Below are 17,857 nucleotides of genomic sequence, written 5' to 3'. Positions count from 1 at the left end.
CTTGAAAGCTGCCCAGAGTCGTTGCGAGTCAGGTGGCATAACAATAACAATAACAACAACAACAATATAGTTCTGCAGGTTTATGAGTTCTTGTATTATCTAGAGCAGCATGTTTGAAAAGGCAGCTAATACATTTTATCTTTCACTTCATACAAACTTCAGCGTATCTTTAGTTTCATGGAAATACTTTAATGAGATAATTCTTAAGGAGAACCAAAATGGAATACTTTGTGTGCCTGTTTTTCTAAGAACAGTTTTTTATTTTAAAAAGTGGATGTGATGAAAAAAGAGAGAGAGCACTCGCGTGCCTTGGTGTCAGTGTTGACTTCAGGCACTGACAAGAACCTTGAGAAGTCCCTGCAGTTTTCTTGGCAAAGATTTTCGGAAGTGGTTTGCCACTGTCTCCTTCTAGGGCTGAGAGAAAGTGGTAGCCCAACGTCACCCAGCTAGAACGCCCAATCTCCAGGCTTCTAGCCTTGTGCCTTAACCATTACGACAAACAGGCTCGCCTTGTGATTTTTACGAACTACATTTCCCAGAAACCCTCACCACGTGGTTTTGTTCCCAGCAATATTCCTTTGGATCACAGTACAGGCTGGGAGCAAAAGGTACAGGGGTACGACCTAAACGAGCGCCGGCGCTGCGCGAGAGCAAAGGGAAGTTGTCTTGTTTTAGCAAAACAGCCCAGATGGCCGCGCGCGTTCTGGTCTTGCCTTCCCCTACGTGCCTGTACGACGATCCCGTTCAAGTGAAAATCGAGGGTCTCTCCCCGCTGCAGGAGGTCACAGTCAGGGCCTCTTTGGTGGATGAAAGTGGGGACCGTTTCCAGTCGTGTGCTTACTATCGGGCTGAGCGTAACGGAGAATTGGACCTCAGCTGCTCCGCCTCGCTGGGTGGGAGCTACCGTGGGGTCGAGCCCATGGGCCTACTGTGGACTCTGCAATCCGAAAGGCCCTATAAAAGACTGGCTAAGAAAAACGTCCTCACCCCTTTCTATGTCACCTACGAGGTGTACGACGGGCGTGGAGTCACTGGCTCGCTCCTCTGCAGTTGCCGCAGCGAGAGGCGCTTTCTGGCCGAGGGCGTGAAAAGAGAGGCCGTGCGGGAGGGCCGGCTCAGAGCCACGCTTTTCTCCCCGTCCGGTGAGTTGCACGAGTGGCTGGGCTGACATCCCAGGGTCGCGGGGCTGAAATCTGTGCGGGACTAAAACACGCTTAAGGAGCCTGTGGAAAAGCGGGCAGCAAGTGAACTCGCGGAAGCGAGTTCATCCTTAAGGTAGATAACAGTAACTGAGGAGCCCCCCTTCCATCCTTGTACAGTAGCCGTTTCTCTTCTAGGCTCCCAAGCCGAGTCGGGTCTCCGAGCCATATGAATCTAGTCCCGCCTGAGGTGACCTTGGGCCAGTCACTCTCTCAGCCCAACCCACCTCACAGGGTGGTGGTTGTGGGGAAAAGAGGAGGAGGAAGGAGTATTAAGTATGTTCACCACCTTGAGTTATTTATAAAAATAATAAAGGCAGGATAGAAAACAAACAAACTAATAATAATAATAATCTTAGAGCAAGTGAGCAAGGCTGCGTCTCTAGAAATTGCTGTAGATTTCAGCCAAGCATTTTCCAGTCTATTTATGGCTGCCAACCTTGTTTTAGCTCAAATTGCTTCTTGTCTACTTTGTATTACAGGTTTCTTCTCTTAAAAGAATGAAGTTTTAATTAGTTGGTTCATTTTTAATTGTCTTTTATTTTGTCTTATATATCTCTGTCAGATGGGGTCTAATTTGCATAAATAAAATGATGAAATTATTTGTGTGAAGTTGCAAGTGCTGAGAAGGGAGTGGGTTATTGGGTTTCTACTTGGTGTGGATGTGAGGAGACAATTATCGGAGGAAGGAGAAACCTGCATGACCAAGATTTCAGCTTGTGGCTAGGTCTATCCATGAAATACACAAAATAATGTATTTATTACTCATTTTTCCAGATAAAGCCTTATGAGGTCTTTAATCTGGGATTAAATCATGACTTCTTTTCAGGATTCAGAGAAAACTTCTGTTGAGGAATATACCTGCCCATGTGTGAAATCTGAAGCATACGACCCCCCTGTGAATTTAATCTCTTTATGAAAAAAATTATATGTACAGGAAAATTATTCATAGCTTAAAGGATTTGAACAATTCTTTTTGTTTTTGTGCATAAAAGATACCACACAGAGACAAATGTATGCTGGACTCTCGTTTGTGTAGGAAGGTCTTCTGTTCGGGTTTTACAGCAGGACTGAAGGCCACACTGCTGTTCTGGTTGCCATAAACTGAGGGCTGCTTTTTCTTGCTAGAATCAGCTTTCTGCTCCCCTTCTAGCCACTCAGGAACTAGCTTGTAACAGGTGGAATGAGCAGACATGGATATACATTTGGTCTCCCTTTCTGATATATCTGATAAATCTGTAATTGAGTGGTTTCCTTAAAGGAGTTCGGGATACAAGCCCTCAGGTGGCGGAGGAACTGAAGTTCCAAGGATGACATGAACTGTTAGTAGTGACAACCATTTTTTTTTCTTTCTTAGACTAAGACAAATTGTGTCTTACATTTCTGAGAGCACATGGATTGTAAAACACACATAAACATTACAGGTCCTTGCTAGAATACTGTACTTTATCTCTGTGATGTATTCAGTAAGAACCTGTGGCTTCTTTTTAACTCTCAATTCTATGTCATGTGCTCTTTCTTATTCCCTTCCAAGCCTAGGTGCTCTGGCTGTGGACACAAAATATATTGCAAGAAATTAAAGACTAAAATGTCACAGTTGTAGGCCATAAACCTGGATAAAATTCTGAGGAAACTGTAATTTATCAAACCAGTAGCATTAAATCAAACTAGTTAGTTGAATACTGAATTATTCCAGATCAAAATAGAAGAGCATTCCAGATCTGTAAAACTAGGAAGGCTGTTTCACAACTGAGCACTATTATAGGTAAGAGCCACTCCCTGGAAACCACTTATCTTAATAAACTAGGCAATAAAGCAAGGTGTCACTAAGTAAACTTAAAGCAGCTATCTCCAGGGTTTGTCCTCCAGGAGTGTTGGATGTCTCCAAATCTCTAGACCAGCCTTTCTCAGCCTTTTGACCCTGGAGGAACCCTTGAAATATTTTTCAGGCCTCGGGGAACCCCTGCACATTCAGGCTCAAATATAGGCCAGAAGTTACAAAATTATATTTGTTTCATGTGTAGGCCTGTATACAGGCATTGGTGTTCTTAAACTGAGTGAACTTACTTCTTTAATGTGAAGTTGCCTGAATTTGAAATAATTTTTTAAATCACGATCTCCCAGGGAAACCCTAGAGATCTTTCGCAGAACCCTAGGATTCCACAGAAGCCTGGTTGAGAAATCTTGCTCTAGACATACTGATTGGAGTTTCTGTGATTTGCCACCCAGTATTTGGAGAGCTGTAGCTTGGAAAAGGCTGTCTTAAGCTGTGGAGTTTGTAAGGGCTGGCATCTTTCGAATTTTCTTTCTAAGAATATCTGCCTGTGTGGTTTTCTTTTTTAAAAATAACTTTATTAAATTTTAAAACAAATAAAACCTATGTGATGACTGGAACACTCAACTTCCCATTAAATTGCAACTCATAAGCTTTTGCTTAGACATCTATTTTAATGGTGCGAAGCATTCAGTGCAGAGAAAAAGTTGCGAATGAAAATTCCCGCGCGTTTCTACAATTCAAAAGACCAGTGAAGCCAAATCCCCCCCCACTGCCCCCTTAGGTATGCACCCCTCCTTCTCGTGCCAGCAGATGGCTGCATCGGTTCTCTGTGGATGACCTTGGTGCTGGAAGATAGTCCAAACAAAATGATTTACACTCCAACCATGCTCCCCGTCCCTGCTGTTTGACTTGCAGGTTGACATGCAGTGCACCAAAATGGATGCGAGTACGATAAGATGTTCTGGGAACATTTGATCGGGGAGCATGACAACCTAACAGAAACTAATAAAGTGTCATGAGCACCGTTGTGATGATTGTGTCAGTGCAATGGCACACACAACAATACAAGGAAAAGGGGCAAAGGGATTAAAGGATAAGCAACTGACTAACAATAAAAAGCAACAGACACCGGCAACAAGGTAACGACTCCAGCTGGAAAAGCTGATAGAAAGACACAAGGTTGCAAAGAGAGAAATTGACAACGCCCGAGCACAAGGCATGCTCGAAGCTGTCAAAACAATCACGGACATTATCGCCCGGCTTAAACTCATCACCGGCCGGAGGAAGAAGTTTAAGAAGATGCCCAGGGCACCAGCAGGGGCCCCGCGACCCCTCACCCACCGGCAACAGGACACTCAGGGCTCGGGGCTCACTCAGAGCAAGGAGGGTGGAGCGCTGACCGGCGCGGGCTATTTAAATCCCGTCCCGGCGCGCTTCATTCACTCTCAGCTTTTCAATGGGCCTGCATTCTATGCTTAAATAAAATCAGAGCCTAACTCTCCAAATTAGTGTCTGTGTTTTATTGAGTAGCAGGCAGAGCCTGACAGAAAGCTGAGAGTCACCAAAACCAGCCTCGCCAAGCCCCACTGGACGGAAAAGCTCCGCGGGAGGAACCAGACGGCGAGAAGCAGAACCGGGAACAGCGATGGAGCCGGCAACCCGCACCTGAGGCGAAAGAGACGGCCAGCTAGCGGCAAAGGCGACCCGAAGACGGCAGGGGACAACGCACCCCACAGGAGCCACGGACACCCTCCCTGCCCACACCCCTCCCCAGTTCCAGGCCCCGCAAGAGGCAGAGGCGACCCGACGACGGCCGGAGACAACACACTCCACAGGAGCCGCGGACACCCTCCCTGCCCACACCGCACCCCAGTTCCGGACCTGGAGCTCCAGCCCAGACGCGGGAATCCCAGCGGAGGACGAGGTCGCGGACCAACCACTCCCAGACTGGGCCGACAGGGCGGGATACCGGATGGAACCGCCCTACCCCAATTGGGAGCTCTCCTACCCCGAAATGCCGACTGGCCAATACCCAACGGCATCACGGCCAGCCGATCTGGACACGCAAGCCAGTTTCGCAGCCCTGGAAGCCCGGGTACACGACCTGGAATCCATGCTCCAGTCCCTGATGGCCAACGGGCACCACAAGACTGAGGCACCACAGGTACCCACTCCAACCCAAACCCCAAGCGGGAGAGGCCAAGCCCGAATTTCGATCGCAGGGGCGGGCGTACCCATGCCAGTGGGGGCCATACGGCAAGGCTCACGGGGGGAGGGGACCCGCTGCAAGCAAGGTTCGCAAAGGACTTCTCCGTAAACTTCAACGGGAACCCCACGAAATTGTCCTTTTTTCTAACCAACGCACAGGACTACATAGCCCAACACGGACAATACTTCGGTTCAGAAGCTGCTAAAATCTCGGCGGTGGCCACCAGACTTCAGGATAGGGCTGCCGACTGGTACGTCCAGATGTACGAGTCCGGAGCCCCAGCCTTGACTAACTTCCATGCCTTCCTCGCCGAACTAAAACAATACTTCGAGGACCCACTGGCGAAAGAAAGGGCAAAGTGCACACTTCAAGCACTAAGGCAGGGCAAAAGGACGATGGCCGACTACGCCCTGGAATTCAAAGTCCTCGTGGGGAAAATCACCGAATGGTCAGAGGCTACCCTGATTGAGATGTTCAAAAGGGGCCTCAACCGAGAGGTGCTCCAATGAGCACTCTATCGGGACGACCCAATCCGTGGGTGGATCTGTCTCGCCGGCAAAGCAGAACACGCACAGCGCACGTTCCTGCTGACGACCGCAGACGACAAAGCCCCGCTCAGCCCACGAGGACCACCTGCGCAGCCGGGACCAACCTGGCATGCGGACCAACAGTGGAGGTTTGCCCGCGGACCGTGCACTAAGTGCGGGAAAATGGGGCACTGAGCGACAGACTGCTCCACAAACAGAGCACCGGACCACGCACCCAGACCCGCACCGAGGACGCTGCATAAACCAGCAACCCCCCCCCCCCCCGGCGACTGACAGGAGCATTAGCTGCCCTGGACGAGGACGCAGACGCCTACCTCGCTGGGGACACCAGCGACGCCCTGGAACAGCTGGCGGGAAACGCTCCCCACCTGCTCTAAGCAGCGCCGCTGGGCAGGTGGTGAAGAAGGGGCGCAACAACCCCAGGAAGAGCGACGACGGCTCCTTCCTGACATGGAAAATCAGCCTTGCCTACGGCCCCAGAACCATCACGGCCGAAGCGCTAGTGGACTCTGGGTGCTCCAGGAACCTGATTCACCCCAACATCGTCGCGGCACTCAATCTGCCCTGCCTTCCCCTCCCCAAACCGCTGGCGTTCCACCAACACTCTCAGCTTTTCAATGGGCCTGCATTCTATGCTTAAATAAAATCAGAGCCTAACTCTCCAAATTAGCGTCTGTGTTTTATTGAGTAGCAGGCAGAGTCTGACATAAAGAGAAAGAGAACAGAAGCGCAGAAAAAAAAGAAGAGAAATAGAAAAAGGATTAACTCCCGACTTCTTTTAGAACAGATATAAGTAAAAAGTACATTAAACTCACTCTATGGTTACAACATAACATCCATTTTTTCTATTGTCAACTAATATTGTTAATCTTCAAATCCGTATATCAGAATTTCACACAAAAAGTCCAAAAGGGGCTTCCAATTCGCCATAAAATTAGGCATTGTCTTTTCTCTGATTAAAGCTGTCAATTTCGCCATCTCAGCCAACTCTATCATCTTTACCATCTGTTCTTCCATTGTAGGTAAAATCAAATATTTCTGCCTTTGAGCATACAAAAGTCTCACTGCAGTTGTTGTTTTTTCGTTCAGTCGCTTCCGACTCTTCGTGACTTCATGGATCAGCCCACGCCAGAGCTTCCTGTTGGTTGTCACCACTCCCAGCTTCCCCAAGGTCAAATCCATCGCCTCTAGAATATCATCCATCCATCTTGTCCTTGGTCGGCCCCTCTTCCTTTTGCCTTCCACTCTCCCTAGCATCAGCACCTTCTCCAGGGTGTCCTGTCTTCTCATTATGTGACCAAGGTACTTCAGTTTAGCCTTTAATATTCCCTCAAGTGAGCAGTCTGGCTTTATTTCCTGGGGGATGGACTGGTTTGATCTTCTTGCAGTTCAAGGCACTCTCAGAATTTTCCTCCAACACCACAGTTCAAAAGCATCTATCTTCCTTCTCTCAGCCTTCCTTATGGTCCGGCTCTCGCAGCCATATGTTACTGTCACGAGCGCACTGCCCTGGGGCAAAACATGGCAGCGCCCACATGACAAAAGGAAGTCTTAGTCATAGGGAAAAGGAGAAGTAGTTAGTAGGACAATAGAAAGCGATAGCCTGGAAATACCTTAGAGGGGCCGAGCCGGCACTCAACCATCAACACCATTGTCCCGACAACGAGCAGGGCAGAGTCAGGTAGGGCGAGGTCAAGACATGCGCAGTCACAGACCCAACGGCCCGGATATGACCAATTAAGGAGTTCCGGGAAGGAGGGCGGAGCAATGGTGGGGGGGGAGGAACACTGGCGGATACAAGGTAATATATTTGAACCTGTTACAATGCCGCACTACTCTCGGCTTTTTACCTGGACTGTACCTGTTCTGAATAAACCCAGAAACTGTTTTCGTAACTCAGCGTCTGCAAGTTATTCACGACAAGGCGATCCTTACATAAAGCCGAGAGTAACATCACAAATCTGCTAGCCTCTACCGAAAAAAATTTTTTTTCGCGAGAGACACAGCTAGCGATGAGTACACGAGCCGAAACCCAGGCATCTGCGACCCAGTATGGAACCACAGAGGTCCCCACGAAACCGGCGGAGTTGACAATAGAAATCGAAGGCACACCACCCTGGGGATCAACCACAGGACGGCCCATAGACTACAGCTGCAGCCCGGTGTGGGGCGCCCGGGAGAAAGGATGCCCCACGAACCGGCTATTCCCCAGAGAGGACGGCACAGCAGAACCCCAGCTGGAGATGGCCCCGGCAGCCTGGAGCCAGCAGTGATCACCCGTACCGGCAGGGGGATCAGTCGGATGGCAAAACAGGCAGTGACCTGCAACGCCGCACACCATCCCCCCAGATGTATCGGCCAGCCTCGCAGCCCTGCATTCCAGGATGGACACACTAGAACGGAGGATAGAGTATTTGGTGATAGCCGAAAGAAAACAGGAGGCAAACCAGACACACAGCGCAACTCCGGGGCCCCGGACCGCTCCGGTGGATGGCGTGACCTCTCACCTACAGGCTGAAGCCCCTAGGAACAGCGGGGGCGCGGATGCCTTCACCGTGGAATTTGGAGGCGATCCCGTGACCTTATCCTTTTTCCTGAACAACGCCGCGAACTACCTACAGCATTATGGACATTGCTTCGCGTCTGAGGGGGCACGAATTACAGCACTTGCCGCAAAACTGAAGGGCAGCGCCGCCGATTGGTATGTGCAACTATCGGAGTCCCGAGATCCTGCCCTGGCATCCTGCCACACCTTTCTCGCAGCGCTGAAGCAACACTTTGCGGACCTGCTGGCGAAAGAAAGGGTGAAAAACACGCTCAGAGTACTCCGCCAAGGGCGCAAATCGGTCGCTGACTATGCCCTTGAATTTTGGACCTTGGCGGGAAAGCTCCCGGACTGGTCAGAAGCGCCTTTGATCGAACGATTTAAAGAGGGCCTCAACCGGGAAGTTTTGCAATGGACATTGAACCACGAAGACCTGGGCTCCTTAACTGCATGGATTCGAGTGGCTGGGCAAGCTGAACACACGCTCAACACTTTTCGGCTGACGGCAGAGAGCGACGGCCGCTTCCCCAGCGGGAGAGAGCCAACACCAAGGCCGGAGTCCTCCTGGGACGGCGACAGACGACGACGCCTCACTTGGGGGCAATGCCTCCGATGCGGCCACGAGGGACACAGAGCGGCGGACTGCAACGTGCCTCGCAAGGGAGACCTGCCCCTTAGACCACCGCAGAGGATGAAGCCCAGACCGTGAACCCCACCGCAGAACCTACCCGGAAAGGCGAAAACCCCAACGCAGATCGTAGCGGGGAAAATCGCCGCCACAGACAAGGCAGAAGATGTCTACTTCACTGACGACGCGTCACACTCGCCAGCGCAGCCGGCGGGAAACAATTTCCACCTGTTCTAAACGGCGTGAAAGAGCAGGTGGGAGAGAAGATGCGCGGAGCCGGAAACGTGCGTACATCCATCCCGATCCTCAAAATCGCCATTGAACTAAATTTTGGGGACCAGACTGTCACAGTCGGAGCCATCGTAGACTCGGGACGTTCCAGAAATCGAATCCACCCTTCCATAGTTGCGGCACTGAAACTACCTCGTTTTTCACTCCCGGAACCACTGGAATTCCAGCAGTTAGATGGTTCCACAGCAGGGGGGGGACCGGCGACTATAGGGACGAGGGTGGTTGCCCTTCGGTTGGGCACACACCGAGAAGCCATACAATTTGTCGTCGCCCCGGTGGGCCGGCCCATGGTCGTTCTGGGCATCACATGGCTCACGCGCAACAACCCCCGCATCGATTGGAAGGCCCGATCGATCGCATTTGACAATGGGACATACAAAGTGCCGGCTGAGGCCAAGAACATCACTGTGTCGGTGGGGAGGGGAGAAATCGTTCAACCTCCGGGAGAGGGCTCCCTACTGGAGGGCCTACCATCCCAGTACACCGACCTTGTGGACGTATTCGGTGAAGTGGAGGCGGACGAACTACCCCCCCATCGTAAAACGGACTGCTGGATCGAATTGCTTCCCCACGTGAAATTGCCAAAGCCAAGAACATATGCGATGTCGCAGCGGGAAATGGCGGCTTTGCGGGAATTTATAGACAAAAACCTCGCGTGGGGCTTCATCGAACCGGCAAACTCCCCGGTCGGTGCCCCCGTACTCTTTCGCGAGGAGTAAGATGGGACGCTACGCCTTTGTACCGATTATCAAAATTTGAATGCAATATCTCTATGTAACAAGTATGCAATGCCCCTGGCAAAGCAACTACTGGCACACCTATGCACGGGGAAAGTCTTCTCCAAACTAGATGTGAGGGAGGCATATTACCGGGTGCGAGTTAAAGCGGGTGACGAATGGAAAATGGCTTTTAACTGCCCCTTGGGCTCCTTTCAATACAAAGTCCTGCCATTCAGTCTAGTGGGAGCCCCGGGGGTATTCATGCAACTCATTAACGAGGTTTTACATGAGTTCTTGTTCAAAGGCGTACTGGTATACTTTGATGACATTCTAATCTACTCGGAGAATGAAAGGGACCACGTAGAACTAGTGCGGCGGGTGCTTGCCAAACTCAGAGACGCTAAACTGTACGTTAAACTATCGAAATGCGAGTTCCACAAGTCTAGTATAGACTACTTGGGCTACAGGATCTCCGTAGAGGGGGTGGAAATGGACCCGGGGAAGGTCAGGGCTGTCCTCGAATGGGAAAGGCCCGGAAACGACAGCAACTACAATCATTCCTGGGATTTGCAAATCACTACAGAAATTTCATACAGGGGTTCTCTGAGATAGCACTACCATTGACAAATTTACTATGCACGCAGGGCACGGGGGAGACCCATAAAGTGAAGAACCCAGGGGCGGTACTCAACTGGACCCCCGAGTGTCAGGCAGCGTTCGAACGTTTGAAAACCCTATTCACATCTGAACCCATTTTGGCCCACCCCGACCCCGACAAGGAGTTTGTAGTGCAAGTAGATGCCTCCGACTTCTCCATAGGGGCCATCCTACTGCAAAAACACGCTACCGAAACCCTCAAGCCCTGTGCATATCTGTCTTGGAAGTTTTCCGAGACAGAAAGGCGCTGGCATGTCTGGGAGAAAGAAGCATTCACCATGAAAACGGCCCTGGAGACTTGGCGCCACTTCCTGGAGGGGGCAACCCACCCCTTCGAGGTATGGATGGACCATAGGAACCTGGAAGCCCTCCAGGCGCCTCGGCACCTAAACCCAAAACAGATCCGCTGGGTGCAATTCTTTAGCTGGTTCAATTTTAAGTTGAAATACATCCCCGGGAAGAAGAACTTCCTAGCAGACGCGCTCTCTCGACTCCCTCAGGATGACGAACCGGCTCCCGAAGTCATGGGAACAATATTCTCTGCATCCCAGCTGGGCCTAGCCGCGACTACCAGAAGCCGCGCCGCGGAACGGGCCAACCCTCCCGCCCCACAAATGCCGGCGGAGCCACTCGACCCGAACCGCAGGCGCGCGCGGACACTGAGGGGACTTCAAGCGGACTTCGCCTCCGCACTGAAATCCGACTCATGGCTTTTGGCGAACCCTGGGAAAGTATCCATGGAGCAGGGTCTCGCATGGGTTGGAAAGCGACTGTATGCCCCAGACTCACAGCGAGCGACAGTACTTGGCTGAGCATACGACAGCAAGCAGGCTGGGCATTTCAGATTCCTAAAAACCCTCCATTTAATCCGGCGCCAATTTTGGTGGCCGTCGATGCAGAAAGACGTCAAGGAATACATCAAGTCCTGCCCTGTTTGCGCAGCGACCAAACGACTGCCGGGAAAGCCCCAGGGATTACTGCAGCCAGTAGCTAGCCCCGCCCGGCCATGGGAAGAAATTTCCATGGATTTCATCGTGGACCTGCCACTTAGCCAAAAGAAGACGGTCATTTGGGTTGTCAAAGACTTCTTCTCCAAACAGGCACACTTCGTGCCCTGCGCTTCCATTCCAACGGCACAGCAGTTGGCGAAATTATTCTTGACCCACGTGTACCGCCTGCATGGCTGCCTATCCCGTATAATCACGGATAGGGGGTCAAACTTCACCTCCCAATTTTGGAGAGCCTTTTTAAAACTCATCGGTACCAAACAGGCCCTCACAACGGCGAATCACCCTGCGGGAGATGGCGCGACTGAAGTTCTTAACTCGACACTGGAACAGTTCTTACGTGCTTACGTGAACTACCAGCAATCCGACTGGGTCGAGCTACTCCCCCTCGCAGAGACGGCATACAACAACGCCATCCATCAAAGCACGGGGAAAACCCCATTCACTGTGGTCTCGGGCAGGGACTTCATCCCCATCCCTGAGCTCCCGCAGCCACCAGAGGCAGCAGTGGACGCTGGAGAATGGGGGGCAAAGATCGCGGAGTCCTGGCCGGTCATCAAAGATGCACTCAGGGAGGCGCAAGCCGCAGACAAGCTACACGCAGACAAATGCAGCCGGCTTTTCAAGTAGGGGATTTAGTATAGGTAAAGGTAAAGGTTTCCCTTGACATAAAGTCCAGTCGTGTCCGACTCTAAGGGGCGGTGCTCATCTCCGTTTCTAAGCCTTAGAGCCGGCGTTGTCCGTAGACACTTCCGGGTCATGTGGCCAGCATGACACGGAACGCCGTTACCTTCCCGCCGAAGCGGTACCTATTGATCTACTCACATTTGCATGTTTTCGAACTGCTAGGTGAGCAGGAGCTGGGACGAGCAACGGGAGCTCACCCCGCTGCGTGGTTTCGAACCGCCAACCTTCCGATTGGCAGCTCAGCTGGCGCCAAAATTCATAGGACCTTTCCCCATCACAGGGATCGTAAACCTGGTCACAGTAAAGTTAGACCTCCCGCACAATCTAAAACGGCTGCACCCAGTGTTCCACTGCAGCCTCCTCAAGCCAGCAGTCCAACACTCGTGGTGGCACCCGCAGGAACCAACCCCAGTGCCCATCATGATCAATGAGCAGCAGCATTTCAAAGTAAGGGAAGTACTGGACTCCCGCAAGTGTAAGGGTACCCTCCAATATTTAGTAAAATGGAAACACTTCCCACAACCCGAATGGGTAGCAGCCCGCGATGTGCGAGCCCCCGATTTAGTCTGCACTTTCCACGAGGCATACCCTGCCAAACCCGCGGTTTAAAGAATTTTCCCCTCCTTGGGAATTCCCCTCTTCTCCCCGCTCCCCCCCCTCTTCCTTCCATTGGGGAGGGCGGTATGTCACGAGTGCACTGCCATGGGGCAAAACATGGCAGTGCCCACATGACAAAAGGAAGTCTTAGTCATAGGGAAAAGGAGAAGTAGTTAGTAGGACAATACAAAGCAATAGCCTGGAAATACCTTAGAGGGGCCGAGCCGGCACTCAACCATCAACACCATTGTCCCGACAACGAGCAGGGCAGAGTCAGGTAGGGCGAGGTCAAGACATGCGCAGTCACAGACCCAACGGCCCGGATATGACCAATTAAGGAGTTCCGGGAAGGAGGGCGGAGCAATGGTGGGGGGGGAGGAACACTGGCGGATACAAGGTAATATATTTGAACCTGTTACAATGCCGCACTACTCTCGGCTTTTTACCTGGACTGTACCTGTTCTGAATAAACCCAGAAACTGTTTTCGTAACTCAGCGTCTGCGAGTTATTCACGACAAGGCGATCCTTACAGTTACTACGGGGAATACCATTGCTTTAACTATGCGGACCTTTGTTGTCAGTGTGATGTCTCTGCTCTTAACTATTTTATCAAGATTTGTCATTGCTCTCCTCCCAAGAATTAAACATCTTCTGATTTCCTGGCTGCAGTCAGCATCTGCAGTAATCTTTGCACCTAGAAATACAAAGACTGTCACTGCCTCTACATTTTCTCCCTCTATTTGCCAGTTATCAATCAAGCTGGTTTGCCATAATCTTGTTTTTTTTGAGGTTTAACTGCAACCCAGCTTTTGCACTTTCTTTTTTTACCTTCGTCATGAGGCTCCTCAGTTCCTTCTTGCTTTCAGCCATAAAAGTGGTGTCATCTGCATATCTGAGATTGTTAATGTTTCTTCCAGCGATCTTAACCCCAGCCTTGGATTCATCCAGCCTAGCATGTCGCATGATGTGTTCTGCATACAAGTTGAATAGGTAGGGTGAGAGTATACGACCCTGCTGTACTCCTTTCCCAATCTTAAACCAGTCTGTTGTTCCGTGGTCTGTTCTTACTGTTGCTACTTGGTCATTGTACAGATTCCTCAGGAGGCAGACAAGATGACTTGATATCCCCATACCACTAAGAACTTGCCACAATTTGTTATGGTCCACACAGTCAAAGGCTTTAGAATAGTCAATAAAACAGAAATAGATGTTTTTCTGAAACTCCCTGGCTTTTTCCATTATCCATCGGATATTGGCAATCTGGTCCCTAGTTCCCTTGCCTTTTCTAAACCCAGCTTGTACATCTGGCAATTCTCGCTCCATGAATTGCTGAAGTCTACCTTGCAGGATCTTGAGCATTACCTTACTGGCATGAGAAATAACTTTCACTGTTCGATAACTCGCTGCAGTTATCATATATAAAAAAATATCATATATAAAAACAAAGTTCCATATGATTTTTCCAATTGTTTATCCATCAGTCCCATAAGGAATGTCTCTGGTTTTGACTGTATATTTATCTTTAAAATCTTCTGGATTAATATATGTATTTGAGTCCAAATTTTTTTAGTTTTTTTACATGCCCACCAAAGATGATAAAAAGTCCCTTCTTGTAAGTCCCTTCTTGTTGTTCACATTTCCAACAAATGTATAAAGTCACATTATACATTTTTGACAATTTTTCTGGTGATAAATACCATTGATACCTCATTTTATAAAAATTCTCTTTAAGGTTAGAACATAATGTAAATTTCAGCCCTTTCATCCACATATTTTCTCATTGTTCCATTTGTATATAAAGTAAAGGTAAAGGTTTCCCTTGACGTAAAGTCCAGTCGTGTCCGACTCTAGGGGGCGGTGCTCATCTCCGTTTCTAAGCCTTAGAGCCGGCGTTGTCCCTAGGGACACTTCCGGGTCATGACTCACGGAACGCCGTTACCTTCCCGCCGAAGCGGTACCTATTGATCTACTCACATTTGCATGTTTTCGAACTGCTAGGTGAGCAGGAGCTGGGATTAACAACGGGAGCTCACCCCGCCATTATACCATTTATTTATTTATTTATTTATATATATATATATATATATATATATATATATACACACCATTTGTATATAGTACCCAATATTTTTAACCCACATCTTTACAATCTTTAACTTGTTCAACCTCAGTTTCAAGTCTCAACAAAAGCTTATACATTTTTAGCAATAAGATGTTCATCATTAGTATATAACTTGATTTCAAATTCAGTTTTACAGTATTGCGTTCAAAACCAAAAAAAACCTTCATTAGCTTTAAATCTTTCTGTTAATTGTACATGTGGAAACCATTGGCACATATATCTTTCTGATGTCAAATCTTTTCTTGATTGCCTGTGTGGTTTTCTAATAAGGCCCTGTTCTTTTTCATGTCTTCTTTTAGGCCCTGGACCATTCCCAGCACTTATTGACCTGTATGGATCTGCAGGTGGTCTTGTGGAGTACAGAGCAAGTCTTTTGGCAAGCAGAGGTTTTGTTACACTGGCTCTTGCTTTTTTAGCTTTTGAGGATCTTCCAGCTTTCCCAGAGTTCATTGACTTAGATTATTTTGGTGAAGCAATAAAGTTCTTGCAGAAACAACAGAAGGTAAAAAGCAAACTAAGATCATTTTTTTTCTGTTGAGCAAGAAGTAATTTGGTGCTTTTGTAGTTAAGCATACAATGCAGTTAACCTGAAATTTTGTTGGAACTGAAAACTTAAGTTTACATTTATGAATCTCAGTACAAACTAATCTTAAATTGATGTTGAAGTAATCTTAGGTTTGGTCAACTAAAACAGATCTACCCTGTGTTGCAAAAGTTCTATTCGGGCAGCCTTCCTCAACCTACTGCTCTCCAGATGTGTTGTGTATTTTGAATACTATGTTGCAGCACATCTGGAGAACACCAAATTAGGAGGTAGATTTTAATTAATGGAGGGAAGAATGGATATGGATGTTATGGTAATCCTTTTCCGGTTGCTGTTTCAGGTTAAATTTATGAGGATTGGAGTCCTGGGAATATCTAAAGGTGCAGATCTCGGCCTTGCTTTAGCTACATTTTGGTCAGGCATCCAAGCTGTTGTCAGCATTTCTGGCTCAGGGGTAAATTCTTTTATCCCCCTGAAAGTGAAAGGACACACCATTCCTCCTCATCCTTTCGATTTCGAGAAGATCAAATTTATTGATGATACAAACCTACAGGATTGTTCTGAAATAATGAACGATCCCAAAGACCCATCTACCTGGCCATGCCGCATCCCTGTTGAAAAGTCCTTAAGCAAGTTCCTCTTCATATCTGGACAGGATGACCGAAACTGGAAAAGTCAGATGTTCTGCCAAGAAGCTGTTAATCGCCTTCAGCAGAGTGGACGTCATGTGGAGTTCTATTGCTATCCTGGAGCTGGGCACCTTTTGGAGCCCCCTTATATGCCCTTATGTTATGCTTCAGCTCACAAGGTATTTGGAGTTCTCATAGTCTGGGGCGGAAACTGGAAAGAACATGCACAGGCACAGGAAGATGCCTGGCAAAGAATATTGGCCTTTTTCAGACAACACTTGCTGGAGCCAACTTTGAAAAGTATCTTATAGGGTGCAGTTTTGTACATGTGTACAAGAATGTAGTATTGCCTGTTCCACTTGAGATGTTCATTGGTGACAGAGTTAAACCCAGAGTGATGGTCTCTAGAAAGGTATACTTCACTTTCAGGTATACTACCAAGGCACAGCAGATCTCAACAAGGCAATTTGTGAAAACCCTTCCAGCTGGAGGGCCTTAAGCACCTTATACATGTAATATGATATTTAATAAATGCATCTATACCTCTCGCCAGTCAGTTGTAGTTTAATTTAGCAGTTCATAGTACACTACAAAAACCTGAATAATCTGACTTCCAGCTTATTTCTGTGGACTAGAGGTGAACCATAAGGACATACTAGGTATGTCATCATGCTTTGGGTGGCTGCAGTGAGCCCACACAAGTGAACTGTACGTGCATATACAGCCCACCTGAATATAGTTGCTGTACCCCATAAACAACTTCCTCTCCCACCTCAATACTACATACAATTTCTCTCCCACCTATACATCTTCATACGCTCAGATATTCACAGTTCATTCTGGTAATAAAATCATGAAGCTTCTACTACATATGTCAGTAGTGGTATAGTGGTTTCAAGCCCCTCTGCTGTCAGGAAAGCAACATCCCTTTCCTGTGCTGTGAAAGGGAACAAAATAATTGTGTTGCTGCCAACGACACTGGAAGCATAGTGCCTTGAACCCTTCCACTGCAAGGGCAGGGACCATCTTTGGGTTCATCTCTTTCCACTGTGATTTGTTTGTTTGTTTGTTTTATTTTACCAAATTTATACACCACCCATCCCACTATGCAAGCGACTCTGGGTGGCTTACAAATAAAAGGTCATAAAAACCATTATAAAAAGTACAAAAAATACAAAGCTAAAAGAGAAAAACTAAAAAGGCAGAGAGAGCATCTTCAAGCCACCAATGACCACCAGGGCTGCCTACCACTCTTGGATCCCCAAGCTGGTTGGCAGAGCCAGGTCTTAACACTTAGAGCACCTTTCAACAAAGAGAGGCAAAAAACACTCAGGCAAGGAGTCTCTAGCAGGTGCTAGGTCGCTGACCCTCACCACAGGTCTCTCAACAGTTGAGAGATCTAAGTTGATCTCTTGCAGAAGACTTTCCCCCCTCCTCCCCTTCTGTTAGCTGACTATATCGTCCCTGCCTTGCTTGTTTGTTTGTTTTTTTGCTCTTCTGCCCTTCTAGGCTGTAGCTCTTCTCATCTGCCTGGGTATAGGTGGCCCAGGAGCTGCAAGTTGACTTGTCTTTCCTGCTTATTTAGACTGAGCCTTGAGTTGAGAAGGGCCAGCTGTTCAGTTAACCCTTCTTCAAAGAAAGCCTCAGTCTAAATGGGTTGATGTAGCTAGGGAACACTTTTCTGCCCTTCAAATCAT

General features: G+C 48.6%; 1 protein-coding gene across 1 annotated transcript; it reads left to right on the top strand.

Moving 5' to 3' along the window:
* Positions 1 to 650: 650 nt before the first annotated feature.
* LOC134487826 (acyl-coenzyme A thioesterase 1-like) lies at positions 651 to 16,712 on the top strand. Its single transcript, XM_063289906.1, has 3 exons — positions 651 to 1,142; positions 15,287 to 15,489; positions 15,872 to 16,712. Exons 1-3 carry the CDS (start codon positions 689 to 691, stop codon positions 16,469 to 16,471), a joined length of 1,257 nt encoding a protein of 418 aa, XP_063145976.1. The 5' UTR covers positions 651 to 688; the 3' UTR covers positions 16,472 to 16,712.
* Positions 16,713 to 17,857: the final 1,145 nt, after the last annotated feature.

This window comes from Candoia aspera, chromosome 1 (genome assembly GCF_035149785.1).
Source record: "Candoia aspera isolate rCanAsp1 chromosome 1, rCanAsp1.hap2, whole genome shotgun sequence".
Lineage (NCBI taxonomy): Eukaryota > Metazoa > Chordata > Lepidosauria > Squamata > Boidae > Candoia > Candoia aspera.
Note: the sequence above shows the minus strand (reverse complement) of the source record. Positions and strands in the feature narration are given on the sequence as shown.

Bases quoted from the DNA above. Each gene is read 5' to 3' on its own strand.
- LOC134487826 (XM_063289906.1), top strand. From the start codon at position 689: ATGGCCGCGCGCGTTCTGGTCTTGCCTTCCCCTACGTGCCTGTACGAC. The intron at 1,143-15,286 runs GTGAGTTGCACG...GTCTTCTTTTAG, and splicing joins CACGCTTTTCTCCCCGTCCG to GCCCTGGACCATTCCCAGCA. The intron at 15,490-15,871 runs GTAAAAAGCAAA...TTGCTGTTTCAG, and splicing joins TCTTGCAGAAACAACAGAAG to GTTAAATTTATGAGGATTGG.